General features: G+C 50.7%; 3 protein-coding genes across 8 annotated transcripts in view; 2 read left to right on the top strand and 1 right to left on the bottom strand.

Annotated features, from left to right (window-relative positions):
- Nucleotides 1-3,515: 3,515 nt before the first annotated feature.
- Nucleotides 3,516-10,016, top strand: LOC147207039 (lamina-associated polypeptide 2, isoforms beta/gamma-like). Of its 2 annotated transcripts, XM_086110166.1 has the most exons (7): nt 3,516-4,405; nt 4,492-4,606; nt 5,255-5,416; nt 5,585-5,694; nt 5,790-5,902; nt 6,539-6,908; nt 9,874-10,016. In XM_086110166.1, the coding sequence occupies exons 1-7, from the start codon at nt 4,172-4,174 to the stop codon at nt 9,937-9,939; spliced, it is 1,170 nt and encodes a 389-aa protein (XP_085966292.1). In that variant the 5' UTR covers nt 3,516-4,171; the 3' UTR covers nt 9,940-10,016. The 2 variants fall into 2 exon arrangements, with proteins under 2 accessions (XP_085966292.1, XP_085966293.1); XM_086110167.1 differs by lacking the exon at nt 9,874-10,016 and having other exon boundaries at nt 3,518-4,405; nt 6,539-9,401.
- Nucleotides 10,017-15,863, top strand: LOC147207038 (L-lactate dehydrogenase B-B chain-like). 2 transcript variants are annotated; one of them, XM_086110168.1, is made up of 7 exons: nt 10,017-10,160; nt 12,050-12,191; nt 12,258-12,375; nt 13,570-13,743; nt 14,548-14,839; nt 15,146-15,269; nt 15,358-15,863. In XM_086110168.1, exons 2-7 carry the CDS (start codon nt 12,063-12,065, stop codon nt 15,523-15,525), a joined length of 1,005 nt encoding a protein of 334 aa, XP_085966294.1. In that variant the 5' UTR covers nt 10,017-10,160; nt 12,050-12,062; the 3' UTR covers nt 15,526-15,863. The 2 variants fall into 2 exon arrangements, with proteins under 2 accessions (XP_085966294.1, XP_085966295.1); XM_086110169.1 differs by having other exon boundaries at nt 10,017-10,165; nt 12,058-12,191.
- gtse1 (G-2 and S-phase expressed 1) overlaps nt 15,788-16,056 on the bottom strand; it is a 6,009-nt gene continuing 5,740 nt past the window's right edge. For 3 of the 4 annotated variants that reach the window (XM_086110164.1, XM_086110162.1, XM_086110165.1), the window contains one exon: nt 15,788-16,019. In XM_086110164.1, coding sequence (XP_085966290.1) covers nt 15,927-16,019 — 93 coding nt within the window. In that variant the 3' untranslated portion in view covers nt 15,788-15,926. The remainder of the gene's footprint in view (nt 16,020-16,056) is intronic. The other variant, XM_086110161.1, reaches the window with a different exon arrangement.

Here is a 16,056-nt window from a genome sequence, read left to right as displayed (position 1 = left end):
TCCGTGAGCCGCGTGGACGCAGGCTTCCGAAAGAGGCCCCTCCCAGTTGCCATTTCATCAAAAAAAAAAAAAAAAAATGACAAGATGGATGACCCGCGTGAAATTTTCCCCTGCGATGACCCAACGCGGCATCCCGTCGGCTCCTTTTGCGCAGTCCGAATAGAAATTCTGCATTGGCTTCGTGAAAGCTGACACGGCGAAGCGTTCCCACCCTCCCCCCGCCCCCAAGTTCAGCGAGGACATTAGAAAGTGTGGGTCTGTATTCAAAGGCCAAATAAAACGGGAAGGGTCCAAATTGTAATGGTTTGACAAACACGCGGAGGAGCGCTTACGATACAAGCGGGCCACCCTCCAAATGGGCACCGGCGAGGGCCGGGGAGGGAGTCTCGTTTTTCTTCTGACGGACGTGTCTGCAACTCGCCGTGTGTCCTTTCGACTCAAATTTGGATTGTCAAGGCGTGAAAACATTCTGTGCGACTTGGCCGCGTCAAGGCCAGGACGCACGCACGCACGCACTCCGGTCTGAAAGCCGCCGCCCGCCCGCCTTGCTCGGGTGCTAACCGGCTTTCTCCACAGGAAACAAACTCGGGATTTGTCCTCATTAGTTTGCCAATTGAATGTGGCGGAATGATCGAATGTCCCCTGTGACATATGAGTGCGGGAAAGTGGCCCTTGGTTCGAAGTGTTGGCGCTCGTCGCCGGCGGACTTCGTACCGCTCCGTCGCGGTCAAGAAGGAGCTGAGCCGAAAGGCCGGGCTCTCAATTTACCGCTCCATCGACGTCCGGGAGGGGCTCGGAGTCGAGCCGCTTCTCCTCCACGTCGAGAGGAGCCGGATGAGGTGGCTCGGGCATCTGATTAGGAGCGCCTTCCTGGTGAGGTGTTCCGGGCGTGTCCCACCGGGAGGAGACCCCGAGGACGACCCAGGACACGCTGGAGAGACTATGTCACCCAGCTGGCCCGGGAACGCCTCGGGGAGAGCTGGAAGAAGTGGCTGGGGAGAGGGAAGCCGCCCCCAGCGACCCGACCCCGGATAAGCGGCGGAAAATGGATGGATGGATGGATGGCGTTGGCCTGCTGAGCACACGAGCCTTCAAATTCAATTCCATCGGTGGAAACAAACACTCTGCCAATCGGATCTCATCTTGGAGGAGTTGACAACTCACCCCTAAGAATCGATGGCCAATCGACGGCCATTGAGAGGGCCGCTTGAAATCGGCGTCGACCTGTTCCCAAAGCGAGCGTTATTTCGGATGCTGCATAGCGCCGAGCGCTTGACTTTTCACGCAAGGGTGACGGGCGAACACTTCAATTCACGTTCGGTGGGCAGAAATAGAAGCCAAACGCTATCGCATCCATCCGCGGCGCTTCGCCGAAAGCGGATGACTATGCCGGAAAAATACATCTCCGTTCTTGTTTTGGATCAATGCGCGCGCGCGGGCGGGCCGACAAGGTCACCATCATCCCAGGAAATGTTCTAAGCTGAGTGGGAACGGGTGAGAAGTTGTAATGGCCGACCGCCGCGGTTTACTGAAACTCTCCAAGATCAACTCAATCGGGGAGTCTGACTTCATCGCTTCGTCGGGGCGTTTCTGTTACGCGTTGGAAATGAAAAGGATCAATGTAACCTTCCGACTGCTCGCCGCGCGGCCGGCCGTGTTTGTCTGCTTCCTACCAGCCGTTTAATTTGTTCCCCTGGTTTATTTTGCAGTTATCTGTCACGAGACATCAGATCAGACCCACCGCCGGGGCCCATTCGCTTGAATAAAGTGAACTTCTTCTGAAAATGGGACTGTTGACCATTCCGTGGCCAACTTTGATCTTTATATATATTTTTTTTCAGAGGCCGCGACTGTTATGCTTAAAGAGGCGCTCGCTATGATTCTTGGCCCGCGCCTTGTTTTCTGTATAAATTACGCACAAAGAAAGCTTAAGAGGTGTTTCTCAAGGGCTCCACATTTGCAGCCTCTCGCTGCACTGGCAGGTCGGCTGTGGAAAAGCTGAACTAGGCTTCAAGTGCCGTATTAAGTGTGCTTTTTAGCTTTGGTGTGCGGGGGCGCGGTGCAGAAGCATCCCGGAGAGTGATGATGACGGCTTGGGGGGGGGGGGGGTTGGCTGCTGCGCGAAGGACGAGCGGGGAGCCACAATGCCGCCTCAAACCGCTGTCCCCGCAGCCACAAGCGCAGCGCGCGGCCCGGCGTATGTCCGTCGCGAGGGGATGCTGGCTCCTGTCTGCGGTTCGGCCGCTACGCCGTAACGTTTCGGACAAGAAAACCTGGATTTGTCTCACAATGGAGACATTGCCAATTGATGATGAAAGGCAGAAAGTAGAAGGACAAAAAGTAGCGAAATAAATAGAAAATAGAAGCGTATTAACTCATTCACTCCCAAAGACGTTTTTAAACGTCTTTTCAGACTTGCTCCAGAATTGGCTGGTACTGAATGAGTTAAAAATGTCTCTGGCCGAAGGAGCTGCCCCAGTGCTGTCAGGGTGGCCTGGAGGGCTGTTGCCCACCCCCTCCAGAGTGAATGAATGGCTGAGGCCACCACAGAGTCATAGAAGGTCTTAAGGAGTGACCCCCTGAACTCCAAAAGACCCTTCCTGATCAGAGCGCACTAGTTTATTGTTGAGAAGATCACCCAGGTGGTCACCCTGTCCGTCCATACCCCGGATGTTCATCGGTGCAGGTGAAGACTGTTTCTAGCAGAAATCCACGACCAACCCCTTAGTTTTCCTGGAGGTGGTTCTGCGGGCACCGGTCCGCAAAGTCCTCCGTCAGTCCCCTGCACTCCAGATCATCTCCGTCCGTGATGAGGCCGACGATCGCAGAACTTCTGAAGGTGGCAGGTTGGAGTGACGTACTGTAGCTGAAGTCCGAAGTGTAGAGAGTGAACAGGGATTGAGCCGGGACAGTCCCCTGCGGCGCCCCGGCGCTGCAGGGAAGCCTGTCCGACTCACAGCAATGCGCTGTGGCCGGTTTGTGAGGTAATCTGTCATTTTAATAAAAGTTCTACAAAGGTATTTTTTAATGATAAATCAAGTGGTGTAAAAGAAAAACCACACGTCCTATTTTCTCTTGATCGGGATTCATTTGCCACTTGATGTCAGGCAGGTTATGAATACATATTGAAAAGATCTGTAATTCATGATTTGATATAGACAAGATATCCTTTATTTGTCCCACACTGGAGAAGTTTACAATAAATAAATAAAGATATATATATATATATAATAGACGTGAACTACGATAAGAATGTTCGTCAAAATATGCGTGCATGGAAACTAAAACAGTCAGCCAGGGTCTCGAGGAGGCAGCCATTTTAATAATACGACTCTGACTGCCCTCTTCTGGTGAAAAGACGAAACTACAGCACTTTGCATTCAGGCAGACGAGACAAAAGAAAACCAGGACCGGTCGTTTGGTGTGTTTTTTAATACTCCCGCATTTAACGTTGTGGGAATTAGGACCCTCGGGTTGAATAACGTCCTTTCAAATAAAAAGACAGGGGCTGGGGGGGGGGGCGGGGGGGCGCTACGAACAAGAGGCCTGGCCGAGCAGCCAACGACGACAAGCACCATTTATGTTCTTGATCCAAGTCACGGATGCGTCCTTCGTAGCTGTACGCCGGCGTTAGGGGGTGTTTCGAACGCCTAAAGGTTGCCATTGTTCGCTGGAAAGATACGCCGGCGCCCGTACCCCGAGTCTGCACTTTTGTTCTCTTTGTTCGGGTGGCGGAGGCCCAGCGCGTCGCATTCAAGAGAGCGAGCCAATCGGCCTCGCGCTTACTGTCAGCGCTGGGCCAATGGCGCAGCGACGTGCTTCTCGGTCGCCGTCGGACCGCGGACAGACAGGAGGCGAGTGGGCCGGTAGGAAGCTAACCGCTAACTTCCGTTCAATTGCAAATTTGGTCTTCAGCGACACTTTTCCGCGGGAGCAAACACGCCGAAAGGCCTTGGAAAAATCCAAACCACGCGACGGTGTCGAATTGGGCCGGCTAAAGGTTGAACGCGCGGCTCGGTTTCGGCTCAATTAGCGGGGCTCCTGCTAGCGTTGGCGGCTAGGCGCCACTCAAGCCCGTTTGACAACAACGCGGTCGCTCGCGTTGCTTTCCCGCCGCGATTCCGTTATCCGCCGCCCCGTTCGGAACGCGCTTTCAAACTCGAGGGCGAACATGGCAGAGTTTCTGGAAGACCCGTCGGTGCTCACCAAAGACAAGTTGAAGAACGAGCTGGCGGCCAACAACGTGGCGCTGCCGAGCGGCGAGCACAAGAAAGAAGTGTACGTGCAGCTCTATTTGAAGAATTTAACGGTGCAGAACAACAAGAGGAGCCCGCCCGCCGACACCTTCTCCAGCGATGACGAGCTGCCCGCCCCCGTGGTCTCCAACAAAAGCCGCTCCGGCAGAGTGAGTCTCCCCAAACTTGATCGCGTGCCTCACTCGTCACCGTGCGCCGCTTTTAACCGCCGGCGCGTTTTCGACATGCCTCGCAGAAAGCCACCAGGAAGACGGACAAGCCTCGCATCGAGGTGGAGGTGACGGAACTCACCGACGATGACCTTAGACTGCAACTCGCCAAGTACGGAGTGGACGCGGGACCCATCGTGGGTAAGTTGCAGCCTTGCCGGAATGACGCGAAAACATACTTGACTTTGTCATTCTTGGCGCGAGGTACGTGTGGCTGGAATGACGTTGGTCTTTTTGCCCTCTTGAGTTTTGAATGAATGAAAGCTTTCTTTCCCTCATGCATCACCGGTAACCCCCCCCCCCCACCCACACACACACACACACACAGAGGTCCAAAGTCACTTAATAACATCTCATTCATTGTGATGAGTTCCACATCTTCACCCATTCATGCTCCAGTAATGATCACATGATAAACTGCCCACCGTAGTAACCGCTGTTCATGAGAAAGGGTCAATGAGATTTTTACATTTTCACGTAATTCACTGTCTTGACATGAAACCTCTTAGCATGGCGGGAGATATGGTGTGGTGGTCCTGTTGAAATGTTCCTGACCTCATATATTCAGCAAGTCATTCTGGGGGTGTCCAAAGTCTGGCCCTCCAGAAAGCTTCATTTGCTCCACGGCGCCCTCAAGGGGCCAACAACGCCATAAATGGCGATCGTGACATCGTCGGTCCAATATTTATGAAGATTGGAAAAGTCTGACTTTCAGACTGTCGACATCTCTGAAAAGGGTCAAAGCTGGACACTCGCCGGAAGAACAGACGTGATTTTGTGCATTTGCAGCCTCGTCGCGCAAGTTGTACGAGAAGAAGCTGCAGAAGCTGCTGGAAGAGCCGACGGCGGAAGCCGAGACCGCCGCCCCCGCCGACGTCACCGTCCTCCCCGAAGTCGACGCCAACCAGAACGGCAACACCGACTTTGACCAGTACAGCGACAAGGAAGATGGTGACTATTGATCTTGGATGTATCGAAACTTTAGTCCTCCACGGGGGGAAATCGGCGTTCCGATGCAGACGACCTAAGGCGACGCCTCCGTGCTCGACCAAACCCACGTCCTGCCAAAGTCCCTTTTTATTTTTAAATAAAATTCCTTTATATTTTTGCGCCTTTCAGAGGAAATGACCGTCACCGAACCGGAGCAAGTCCCTGTCGCCGAGAGGCCCGTGCGCAGCAGAGGGAAAACTCCGGCGACCGCGCGGACCGGCGGCAGACGGCAAACCAAGGTGAGCGCGGCAACTCCGGCGCCGTTCATCCCACGTGTTCCTGTTTTGTTGGCGGCAGCGGCGGCGGCCTAATGGTTCCAAATCGGCGCTCCCAGGTGGTGGTGGAGGAGGAGCTGGTGGTGGTCACTGAAGGCCCCCCCGTCAAGTTCAGCGAGAGCCCGGTGGAAGATATTCTGGCCACTGAAATCAGCACGCCAGTGGGCATCAGGTAGCTTGGATAGGAAATCAACACTTCAAGCGGCCTCGCGTGCTGCAGTCGGCGCGGCGGAATACTTTTTTTGAATTAAAAAAAATAAAATAAATTGGGGGGGGGGGGGGCAATTGTGATGATAAGATAAGAAAATCACAATGAATGCATGTTATTCTGTTTCTACTCCCTCCCACCCTCAATTTTTGCCGCTGGTGATTGCAAATTTAATCACCAGTAGCAAAAATTGAGGGGGGGGGGGAGTAGAAAAAGAAAAATTATAACATGCAGAAAATGTTTAAGAGATAAAAAATGAACTGGTGGCTTACTTTCAAGTCTGGCCAGGATGTAAATTGATTAAGTTGACCGTTAATTTGTTGAAAATTAACAGTAAAATAAAGCAATAGAAATAAAAGATTTTTTTGGGCTATATTTTTAGAAAAGAACGCTTGAGAAGTTCCAAATGAAAATACACACGAAAAGGGTGAGAAAAAAAAAGTGCTTCAAGCGTTTGGGGTTTTTTTTTTTTTTTTTTGTGTTTTAGATTTTTTGAGCAAAGTTTTATTTTTCGAACAGCGCACAAACAGGTATGAGGTCGCTTGACAGGTCGCGACGACGACGTAAAGCACGCCGACCCCGCCTTTGTTTGTCCCGCAGCGCCACCTGCAGGCGTCCCATCCGAGGAGCGGCGGGCCGACCGCTCAAGCCCAGCGACTACTGGCTGGACGAGTCCCGCGTGCGCCACAGCGTGCGCACGGAGAAGCGCTCCTACTCGGAGTCCTTCTCCCGGGGGGTCGGCGCCGCCCCCTGCCCTCCCCCCGTCGCTGGGAAATCCCCGACGCGGCGCGGCGCCCTCTCCCTCTTGCTCAAGCTCGCCCTCCTGGTGGCGCTCTGCGGCTCGCTTTTCCTGGCCTGCAAGCATCTGGGGGCGACTGACCTGGAGGGCCTCCTGGGCGGCGTGGCGCTCGCTCTACGGGACGTCGCCCGCAACGCCACCGCCTACCTGGGCCCGGGCGACGAGTCAAAGGTGTAAGGTGTCTCTTGCCCGCAACCGCGACCACCTCCCCTGCCGCACGCAACGCAACGTGTTCGGACCGCACGGAACAAAAACTGGTTTCAAACCACATTCGCCGAAACTGTGTTTGAAGCGCGCGTCACAAAAGTGCATTCGGTCCACAAAAAACAAAACAAAAAGAGAAGCTTGAAAGCATTTTGGTTAGAATTGGCTTCAGACGGGCTTCGACGTGAACAGTGGACATGACGTGACTATTTCGGGGCACTTGGAAGTTCGCCGATGCTGATTTTGAGTTTTAGCCACTTAAATTGATCAATCGTTATTGATCTGTTGACCGCGGCGGGCGCATTTTTTAAAATCCTTCCACGAAGAAAGACTTGAAGCTCTTCAAACGTTCAATATAAAGGTAATGACAAGTATTCTTTTCATTTAGGTTGAAAGAATACGCCGTGAAGATGCTCGATGTTGAAGGGCCTAAATTATGTTCGATGTTAATCTCTCCACAAGACATCGTTGGATAAATCGTGAAATCGGAGTGGGTGTTTATTTTTATTTTTTAATATCTTTTCTTACTCTGAAGTAAGACGCCCAGCTCGCGAAAACCCCGTCTCTCCCCCGTGTGGCTTCCGCGCCCTTTTTCTGACACGGTCCTTAACTCATTCAGTACCGGCCAATTCTAGACCAAGTCTGAAAAGACGTTTAAAAACGTCATTGGGAGTGAATGAGTTAAACTGCTCGATGCCCACGAAATGGGAAATGATCATCATTCGAGACAGAAGAACATATTGTGGATCCAGAATCAAGTTCGGCCATGCGCGCGTGTGGAACGGCTTCATCGCGTTTTGTTTTTTGTGTAAACGCCACAACGCGTTTGATATGTCGTGGTTGACGGCAAAGCTAACATGAGTGCGTTGAAAGCTAATATGAAGTGCTGACTTAGTTGGCGGTTCGATGCACGCGCAGCTCCGGCCTCTCCAGCATTTTTGATTATGGCCATTTTAAGGGTGAAAGTCCCCCGCCAGGCGGACCTCTCACAAATGGCCATCGCAGAAAAAAAAAATACGGCACTAGGGCGGCTTACTCAATCGTACGCGTTTCAGACGGAGGACCTGATCCTTTTCTCGGATTGGGCGGAGCTGGTACTCACGAGGCGGGAAAGCTCGGAGGTGGGCGTCGGGAGGAAAACGGGCGAGGACTTTGAAGTTTTAACGTGGCTAAAATCTCAAGAAAAGGATTGGCGTAGCATGAAATCGGCCCCGAGGCTCTCATTGAAACGATACCAACAAAATGTCACCACAAGACGCAGGGCCGCCACCCAAAAAGGCTTCAGGTTAGGACCCTGTCCATACCACTTGGGGAGGGGGGCGCGGATTGCAACGTTCTACCCGTCATGTGCAGCGCAGCGGGCAGGTGGTGCCACCAGAGACTGACTTTAATGTCCTGTAGAATAGTTTTTTTTTTGTTTGTTTGTTTTTAACCTGTGAATTGTGCTCCTCCTTCCTGTGTCAGTAGAATTGAGTGGAGGGGGCCACTTCACCCCTCCCGCACGATTGTAGATGATTTTTTTTGATGGCCGTCTTTGTAGTTGTGTGACTCGCCGACGCTCTCGACAGTGAGGTGCCCCCACGCGAAATATCCTCCAGAGCTAGCCCGCAGTTTCTTAGGGTTGCAAATTGCACTTAAAAAAAAAAAAGACATTTAATTCCTATGGAAAATGTATTTCTCACTTCACAAATTTCCAGTGTTGAGCAAACTTTATGGACTCAAAGCGCCATCTAGTGGAAGAACATTGAATGGTTTTGATTGCCGCTGGCTTCGATAGGTGACCAAAGATGATGTCACTTGTGGTCAATAAACTTTCAGGCCAATGTCGTGAAATAGGATCAATTTTGCCGATCGAAAACGAGAATGACTGGGCGGGCGTCTCCGCGGTGCTGGCGGAAATCGGGCGCCGACTCCTTTCGCTCTTCTCCGATGGCGGTCTCCGCTCACAGCCGGGTCGGCGTGTCATTTTGGAATTTGCTGAGTTAGTGTGGTTTTATTTTGGGGGGGGGGGGCTCTTTTGTGCTTTTTTGTTAGTTTGCTCTGTTTTGAATTTGCGACTCTTGACTTCCTCCCACATACTCGTCCCCTCTCACTGAGGGCAGGTGCCACCGAGACGTCGCCGATCATCGACGCCGACTTATGAATCCGTCATCGGCACAAAGCCAGGAAGGCCCCATTTTGATATTTTTCTAAAAATGGCGCATTCCGACTTTTTCTTCCCCCACCCACCCCAGGCACCTTTTGAAAGTCACCCTGGAAAAGCAATATGGATGACTGATATGAGTGACTCTGTATCTTGTTCTTCATTTGACGTCCGACCGTCTTCACGAGCGACTTCAACCGCGGGCAGCTTCCACACAAAGGACACAAATACGACTGGAGTTCCGTGGGTAGGGATATTTTTAATCGTATTTATGATCAAGTAGGCAATGTAACCTCAAATAAACGGCATCCTGAGCACATGGGCCCTTCTGTTGTCTTTTTCCATTTATAACTCCGTTCAATCAATCGGTTCAAAAATGACCGGCGTTCACCCTGGGCCATATTCTCAGCCCACTTGGAATCTGCGCACACTCACCTCGACGTCTTCTGACCGACGCTGCCGCACGTCACCCGTGAGTGCGCACCCGTAATTAAAAAAAGCCTCGTAATTCATTGAATTCTCAAATGCGTTTTGGCCTTTACGAGTGACCTTTGACCTTGTGGAAACATCGATGTGTAAATGTCAAAAGACTTTTTGCCCAACTTGCTCTTTGAGCCACGGAATTGTCTGAGGATGTCCAGCGGTCTGCCTCTCTGTGACTCCTCCAGTCTCGGGAGGCATGTCCTTCCAGGACGGAGACCCCCTAAAAAGCACAATGGATGCTGCATTTTGCCTTCCCCTCTCTACCCAATGTCCTGAACTTTTTTTGTCTTATCCGTCATGTCTCAGGTGAGCCCATCTGGCGGAGGCAAAGCAAAACCTCGGAAGGGGGCGGAGAGGCTTACGCGCAATTAATTCCGACAGGCTGGAGGCGGCAACAAACCAGCGGAGAGAGCGACCGAGCGCAGGCGAGAAAATTTGGGAGGAACGACGACAAGGTCGCATCCGTCCGAGTGAGCCCAGCGCACCTCATCCGACTTGCTCCGTGCAATCCAAAACGCCTCGCATCCAAATTCATCTCCCGTTCGACAGAAGAGAGTCACGAGCGTTCGGGCCGGGAAGAGCGTCTTGGGTTTCTGAGGCAAGTTCACCTCCCGCTAAGCCTACCAATGTTTGTTTTGGCCCGCTAATCCACTTTGCCTTCGGCCGTGGCGCGCCCGCCCGTCCGGCACCGGATGCAAAGTGGACCGAAATGATAACATCATGCTCAATTGTACCGAGAAATCTTTTGGAATGGTTTGCAGGTGTAACATGAAAAGAGCTTCAAAAAGTAATTCTCATTGTGGCCTAAATGTAATGATGCCTAGATTTAGAATATAAAAAATGGCCAGCCAAAAAAAACAATCAAATATCGGTGTTCTCGTGTCACGTGATTTCCAAAGCGACAGACGAGGAGAAAGTTCATGTGACGCAGTCCCGAAACATTTTTCAAAGACTATTCTAGAATGCATTTTAATAGTTTGGATTAAAATGAGGCCTTTCAAGTTTTTTTTTTGTTTGTTTTTGTAGCAGGGTTCCCACTCTTCCACTTGCCTTTTATTTATGGACCTTTTAAGGACTTTTGAGGGCTAATTTAGCCATTTTTAAGGATTCACGGTGGATTTAATGCCCGCTCAGCAATATGCGGGCTGAACAGAAAGCCACATGTCACTGAGCTGGTGTTCAAGTCATACTGGATGTAACATTTCCATTTTTCAACCTGTATTACAGGTAGGAAAATGAAAACAAAACTTGAATTCATTCTCAAATAAAGTACAGTCAGAAAAAAATTAATGTAGATCAATATAAAAATTTTAAAGGATTTTTATTAATTTTTGAAGCTTTCCCTGACAATAAAAGGCAATTAAGAACATTTTTCTTTTTTTATGGATTTTTATGAACTTAAAGGAGCTGTGGCAACCCTGTGTAACTGCAGTCTTTTTTTTTTTATTTTTTCGGGACAGGTGTTCAAATTTTGCACATCATGTGAATTGTTTTGTGTTCCGGTATTTGTTTATTGAGGTGAATAGATATAGTGGACACGTTGTGGTTAATGATCACCGGGTGACACTTCCAAACAAGCCAGATGACGGCAGATGGAAGCCGCCTCAAGGGATTACACCGGCGCAACTCTTTTAGCGCTCCGAGGCCACGCGCTCCAGTTTGGCGGACATCCAATTGTTAGCCACGAGGAAAGGAGTCACTCGGGGTCGAGTGCATTCCAGGCTGCCGGGGGGGGGGGGGGGGGGGCAAAAACCATTCAAGGCCATACGGCTCCATCAGATCGTCTCCCAGGCCGACGTGATGCCGGGGAACTGGGAGGCTGCTTGCCAGTGGGGGCGAGTGAACTTACTTTGTGGACTCAGGTAGATTCCCCCCCCCCCCGGGGCTCTTTTGACTTTTGTCAAATGAAGTCACCGCCCTGAACCACAAACAGTCACAAAGGGCTTCGCCTGGCCGCACTTGACAAATATTAATGACGCCCCGTGACTTTAACCCCCAGGAGGGAAAGTACAACTCCAAACTGAGAGACCTTGAGAAGGGGCCGCAGATGGGGAGAATCCCCCTTCCGGCATGCCGACTACTAGTAACAATGAAAACGCAGCGGTGATAAAATCTGCGTCTCCGAGCGGTCGAGCCAGCACCCGTCCATCTCGGTCGGGGCAAATCTTTCAAATCCCCCCCCCCCGCCTCCCGACTTGGTCAAAATAGACTTGCTGCTCTTTTGCTCTTTTCAGCCTCGGCAGGTGACGACATTTCATCTTGACCTTTGTAATTGCAAACATTTGGCATTTGACGAATCTTGAGCTACGCGTGAGGTTTGATTATCCATATACAGCACATCTGGCAATAAAGTTGTATTCAATTCAATTATTTTTTTTTTACCCCGCGTCAGGTATGATCGTTCGTGTCGCGGTGTCGCACGTTTCTCGGCTTGGTTACAAACTGACACGGCAGGGTCTCTCTCTCCCACCCACCCCCACACCCCAGCAGTGAAAATGTCGTCCACGCTGCAGCAGCTCATCATCCCGACGTGCGGCGGCGGGCCCGAGCCCCCCCGTAACAAAGTGACGGTGGTCGGGGTGGGCCAGGTGGGCATGGCCTGCGCCGTCAGCATCCTGCTCAGGGTGAGTGATGGGGGTGGCACGACGGGGCGCGGCCCCGCCCGCGGCTAACGCGATCGCCTTGCGCAGGAGCTGGCGGACGAGCTGGCCCTGGTGGACGTGATGGAGGACAAGCTGAAGGGCGAGTTGATGGACCTGCAGCACGGAAGCCTCTTCCTCAAAACCTCCAAAATGGTGGCCGGCAAAGGCAAGACTGCATTTGACCCTTTTTGATTCCTCCCATCGAGTCGGAAGATTTTGTGAATGGTGGATGAGCGCGCACGTTTTCTTTCGATTTCTATTTTGATGTTGATTTGCTTTTTGCGTGATTTTTCTTTCTCCCGTTAATATTTTTGCCTTGTTCACGTTCGTTTAAGTTTTTAAGGGCGTTTGGAAATTTCTTTTTGTCCTTTTTTCATTGATTTTTTTTTTCCTTTCATTTTCTTTTTTTAGAATTTTAATCTTAAGTTTTTACATTTTGTTGACCTTTTTTAATTTTCCCAATTTGTTTTCTATTTTTAAACTGTCATCAGTTTTTTTTTTGACATTTTCCTTTTTTCTGTTTGTTTTGCTTCTGTTAGTGCTGTCAGTTGAACACGTTATTATCGTCATTAATATAATTTTAATTAATTAATAATTTTAACTCGATTAATTCTGAAATCGCGAGATTAATGCGGCACCACGTCACGGATGTTACGTTGCTCTAAAATAATCAAATGTGCTCCAAGTTTGAATAACTGCTCCAAGTGAAAAATGTTCATGTAAAATTGAAAGTCGGCATTGTTGTTTCAGTAAATATTTGCATTTTGCACAAAGAAAACGGATCCACAATTCCATGTTGATGAGAGCATTAAAATGGGAAAAATAGGAGAAAAAGAAATCGAAGGAAATTTAGAATCGATTAAAATCTGTGATTAATTATGGCTAATTCCGAGTTAACTATGACACTATACATTTGATCGCTATTAAATATTTTAATGCTTTGACAGCACTAGCTTCCGTTTTATGTGTACATTTGTACTTTTTTCTACATTTCTTTCATGTCGTTTTGTCTCTATTTTTTTTATACATTTTGCAATTCGTCACCCTTGGTTAATGTTTGATTATTTTTATATCTCTTTATCCATTTGTTTTTTCAAAGGACTACATAGCAGGTCGTCCCATTCCCGGTAGATTTTGAACAATAACCTCCGTTGAAGAATTCCAACGTGTCATATTAGCCCACGTCCAAAAAGCATCCGGCGGGCCTCGCCAAGTCGATTCCCCGGCCGTCCAGCTCAAACGGATCTTTGAGGTGGATCGCCGTCGGCGGCGGCGAACGAGTGGAGCGATCGTGCCAATGTGGTTTGCGTGGCGACCCCGGGACCGGCTGAGCTTCTTGTGTGTGCCGTGCGCGTCTCAGACTACTCGGTGACGGCCAACTCGCGCGTGGTGGTGCTGACGGCGGGCGTGCGGCAGCGGGAGGGCGAGAGCAGACTCGACCTGGTGCAGCGAAACGTCGACATCTTCAAGCGCGTCGTCCCGCAGATCGTCACCTACAGCCCCGACTGCGTCATCCTGGTCGTGTCCAACCCGGGTAAAGCGCTTCACGCCTCTTCGCTTTTACTTTGGGAGCACACCATTAGACTGTGGACAGTTTATGGGGTTCCTTTGGGGGGGGGTTTCCAACTGGTTTTGCTTTGTTTTGGGGGTTTTCGGTACAGTATGCTTTTGTTTTGTACATGTAGTTTTTGCCCTTTTTCTTTTTTCTTTAAAAAAATATTTTAATTTTTTCCATGCATTTCTGCTTCGATTTCTTTTTTGGACATTTTTAAATATTGCCTCCTTTTTCATGCCTTTTTCATACCCGTCGCCTTACATCGCGGGTGTCAAACTCATTTTTGTCACAGGCCACATTATAATGAGCGTTTCCCTTATGACTGAAACGATATAAAGAAGTCAAGAATCACGTTTTATTCAATTATTGTTTCGGTCACTTTAGTGAGGGCTTTGGTGACAAGAAAATGCTTACAATATGTCACTGATTTATTACATGTGAAAATTTGAAATTTGGGTACAGATTTTAGCCAACATCATGGAAGTTGTCATCTTTGATTTGCTGGCGCGGGCCACTTAAAATGTTACGGTGGGTCACATCCGGCCCGCGGGCCTTGTGTTTGATACCCGTGCCTTATATGTAGGCTATATATTTGATTGAGCTTTTTTTTTTTTTTTTTCTTCTTCATTTCTTTTTCCCTTTGACTCCAAAGCATTGTGCTTTAGCGCGCTCGCTTTTCGCTTTCCCGTTCCCAGAAAAAGGCGCGCAAAGTGCGTCAACGTTTTGCCCGCCGGTTGTTTTTGGAAGCGGCGTTCCTAACCACGTCCTTTTTTGGCGGCCTAGTGGACGTGCTGACGTACGTGACGTGGAAGCTGAGCGGGCTCCCGAGGCGGCGCGTGCTGGGCAGCGGCACCAACCTGGACTCGGCGCGCTTCCGCTTCCTGATGGCCGAGCGTCTGGGCGTGCACCCGAGCGGCTTCCACGGCTTCGTGCTGGGCGAGCACGGCGACACCTCGGTGCCCGTGTGGAGCGGCGCCAACGTGGCCGGCGTCGGCCTGCGGTCGCTCAACCCCGACGCCGGCACCGACGCCGACCCGGAGAACTGGAAGGAGACGCACAAGATGGTGGTGGACAGGTGAGACCGCCGACTAACTTTTTGGGTTGGACTCTCGCACGAAAACTTCGAGAGAGAATTCCGCGTCGCCTATTGAAAACGCCGAGAGGCGTCGCTCGAAAGGACGCCGACGAGCAATGCGTCGATGCCGTAGGCGGGCTAACAAAACGAGCCTCAACCTGTTACAACCGTAACCCTTTCGAAAGTCATTCGCCGACGTACGCGAGTCGAGTTGTCAGCGGCATCGGGTAGGATGAAGCGTCCGATGAGTCACCGACGAGTACGCGGGGCGCGGAAGAAGAAAAAAGTCCGTTTTGTACCCGACAGTGCCTACGAGGTGATCAAACTGAAGGGTTACACCAACTGGGCCATCGGGCTGAGTGTGGCCGAGCTGACGGAGAGCGTCGTGAGGAACTTGAACAGGATCCATCCGGTGTCCACCGCGGTGCAGGTCAGCACGTCCGTTCTTTTCCCTTTTCCTCTTCCCAAAGTGGAGCGCGCCGCGAAAACGGATGACACGGAGGCGCTGCGTGTGGCAGGGCCTGTACGGCATCGCGGAGGAGGTGTACCTGAGTCTGCCGTGCGTGTTGAACGGCGGCGGCGTTGCCAGCGTGGTCCGCGTGAGCCTTTCGCACGATGAGGTGGCGCGGCTGCAGGCCAGCGGCGGCGCATTATGGGACATCCTCAAGGAGCTGCAGGACCTCTGAGTGGCCCGCAAGGGGAAGCGGTGAGGGGGGGGGGGGGCATGCTTCAAATAGTGAGAAAAAAAAAAACACTTCCAAAAGCACCTTTCCAACGTAATTGAATAGAGAAATACGGGCGTCGCGTCTCCAGGTAATCATGTGCGTATTAGTGTTCCTCGGTTAGATAGGTGGCTTGAAGGGGCGGGGCTAAACACGTGTGTGTGTGTGCGTGCGTGTATATATAAAATCTGTCTTTGGATGTGTTCCGACATCAATGAGAAGAGAATCAAGATAAATGTACAATTTATTTAGTTATGCATTCTTAACAGCAGAAAGGAATAAAATCAAACAGGAAGAGGAAACATTCATTGTTTTCAAGACATCACACACACACACGCGCACGCATCACTCAGTGCGTGCGCGTTTCAGAAGGACAGGTTGATGAGGGGGGGGGCGCTGTTCTCCTTCTTGTCTTCCGGACTCCACTTGATGAGCGGCGAACTTAAGTCAATCAGCTGCTGAAACGCAACAACAAACAACATGCTTTAAAAAAAT

Source organism: Hippocampus guttulatus, chromosome 4, assembly GCF_054856545.1.
Source record: "Hippocampus guttulatus isolate MCC_2025c chromosome 4, RoL_Hgut_1.0, whole genome shotgun sequence".
NCBI lineage: Eukaryota > Metazoa > Chordata > Actinopteri > Syngnathiformes > Syngnathidae > Hippocampus > Hippocampus guttulatus.
The sequence above is the reverse complement of the archived record's forward strand: the minus strand, read 5'-3'. Positions and strand labels throughout refer to the sequence as shown.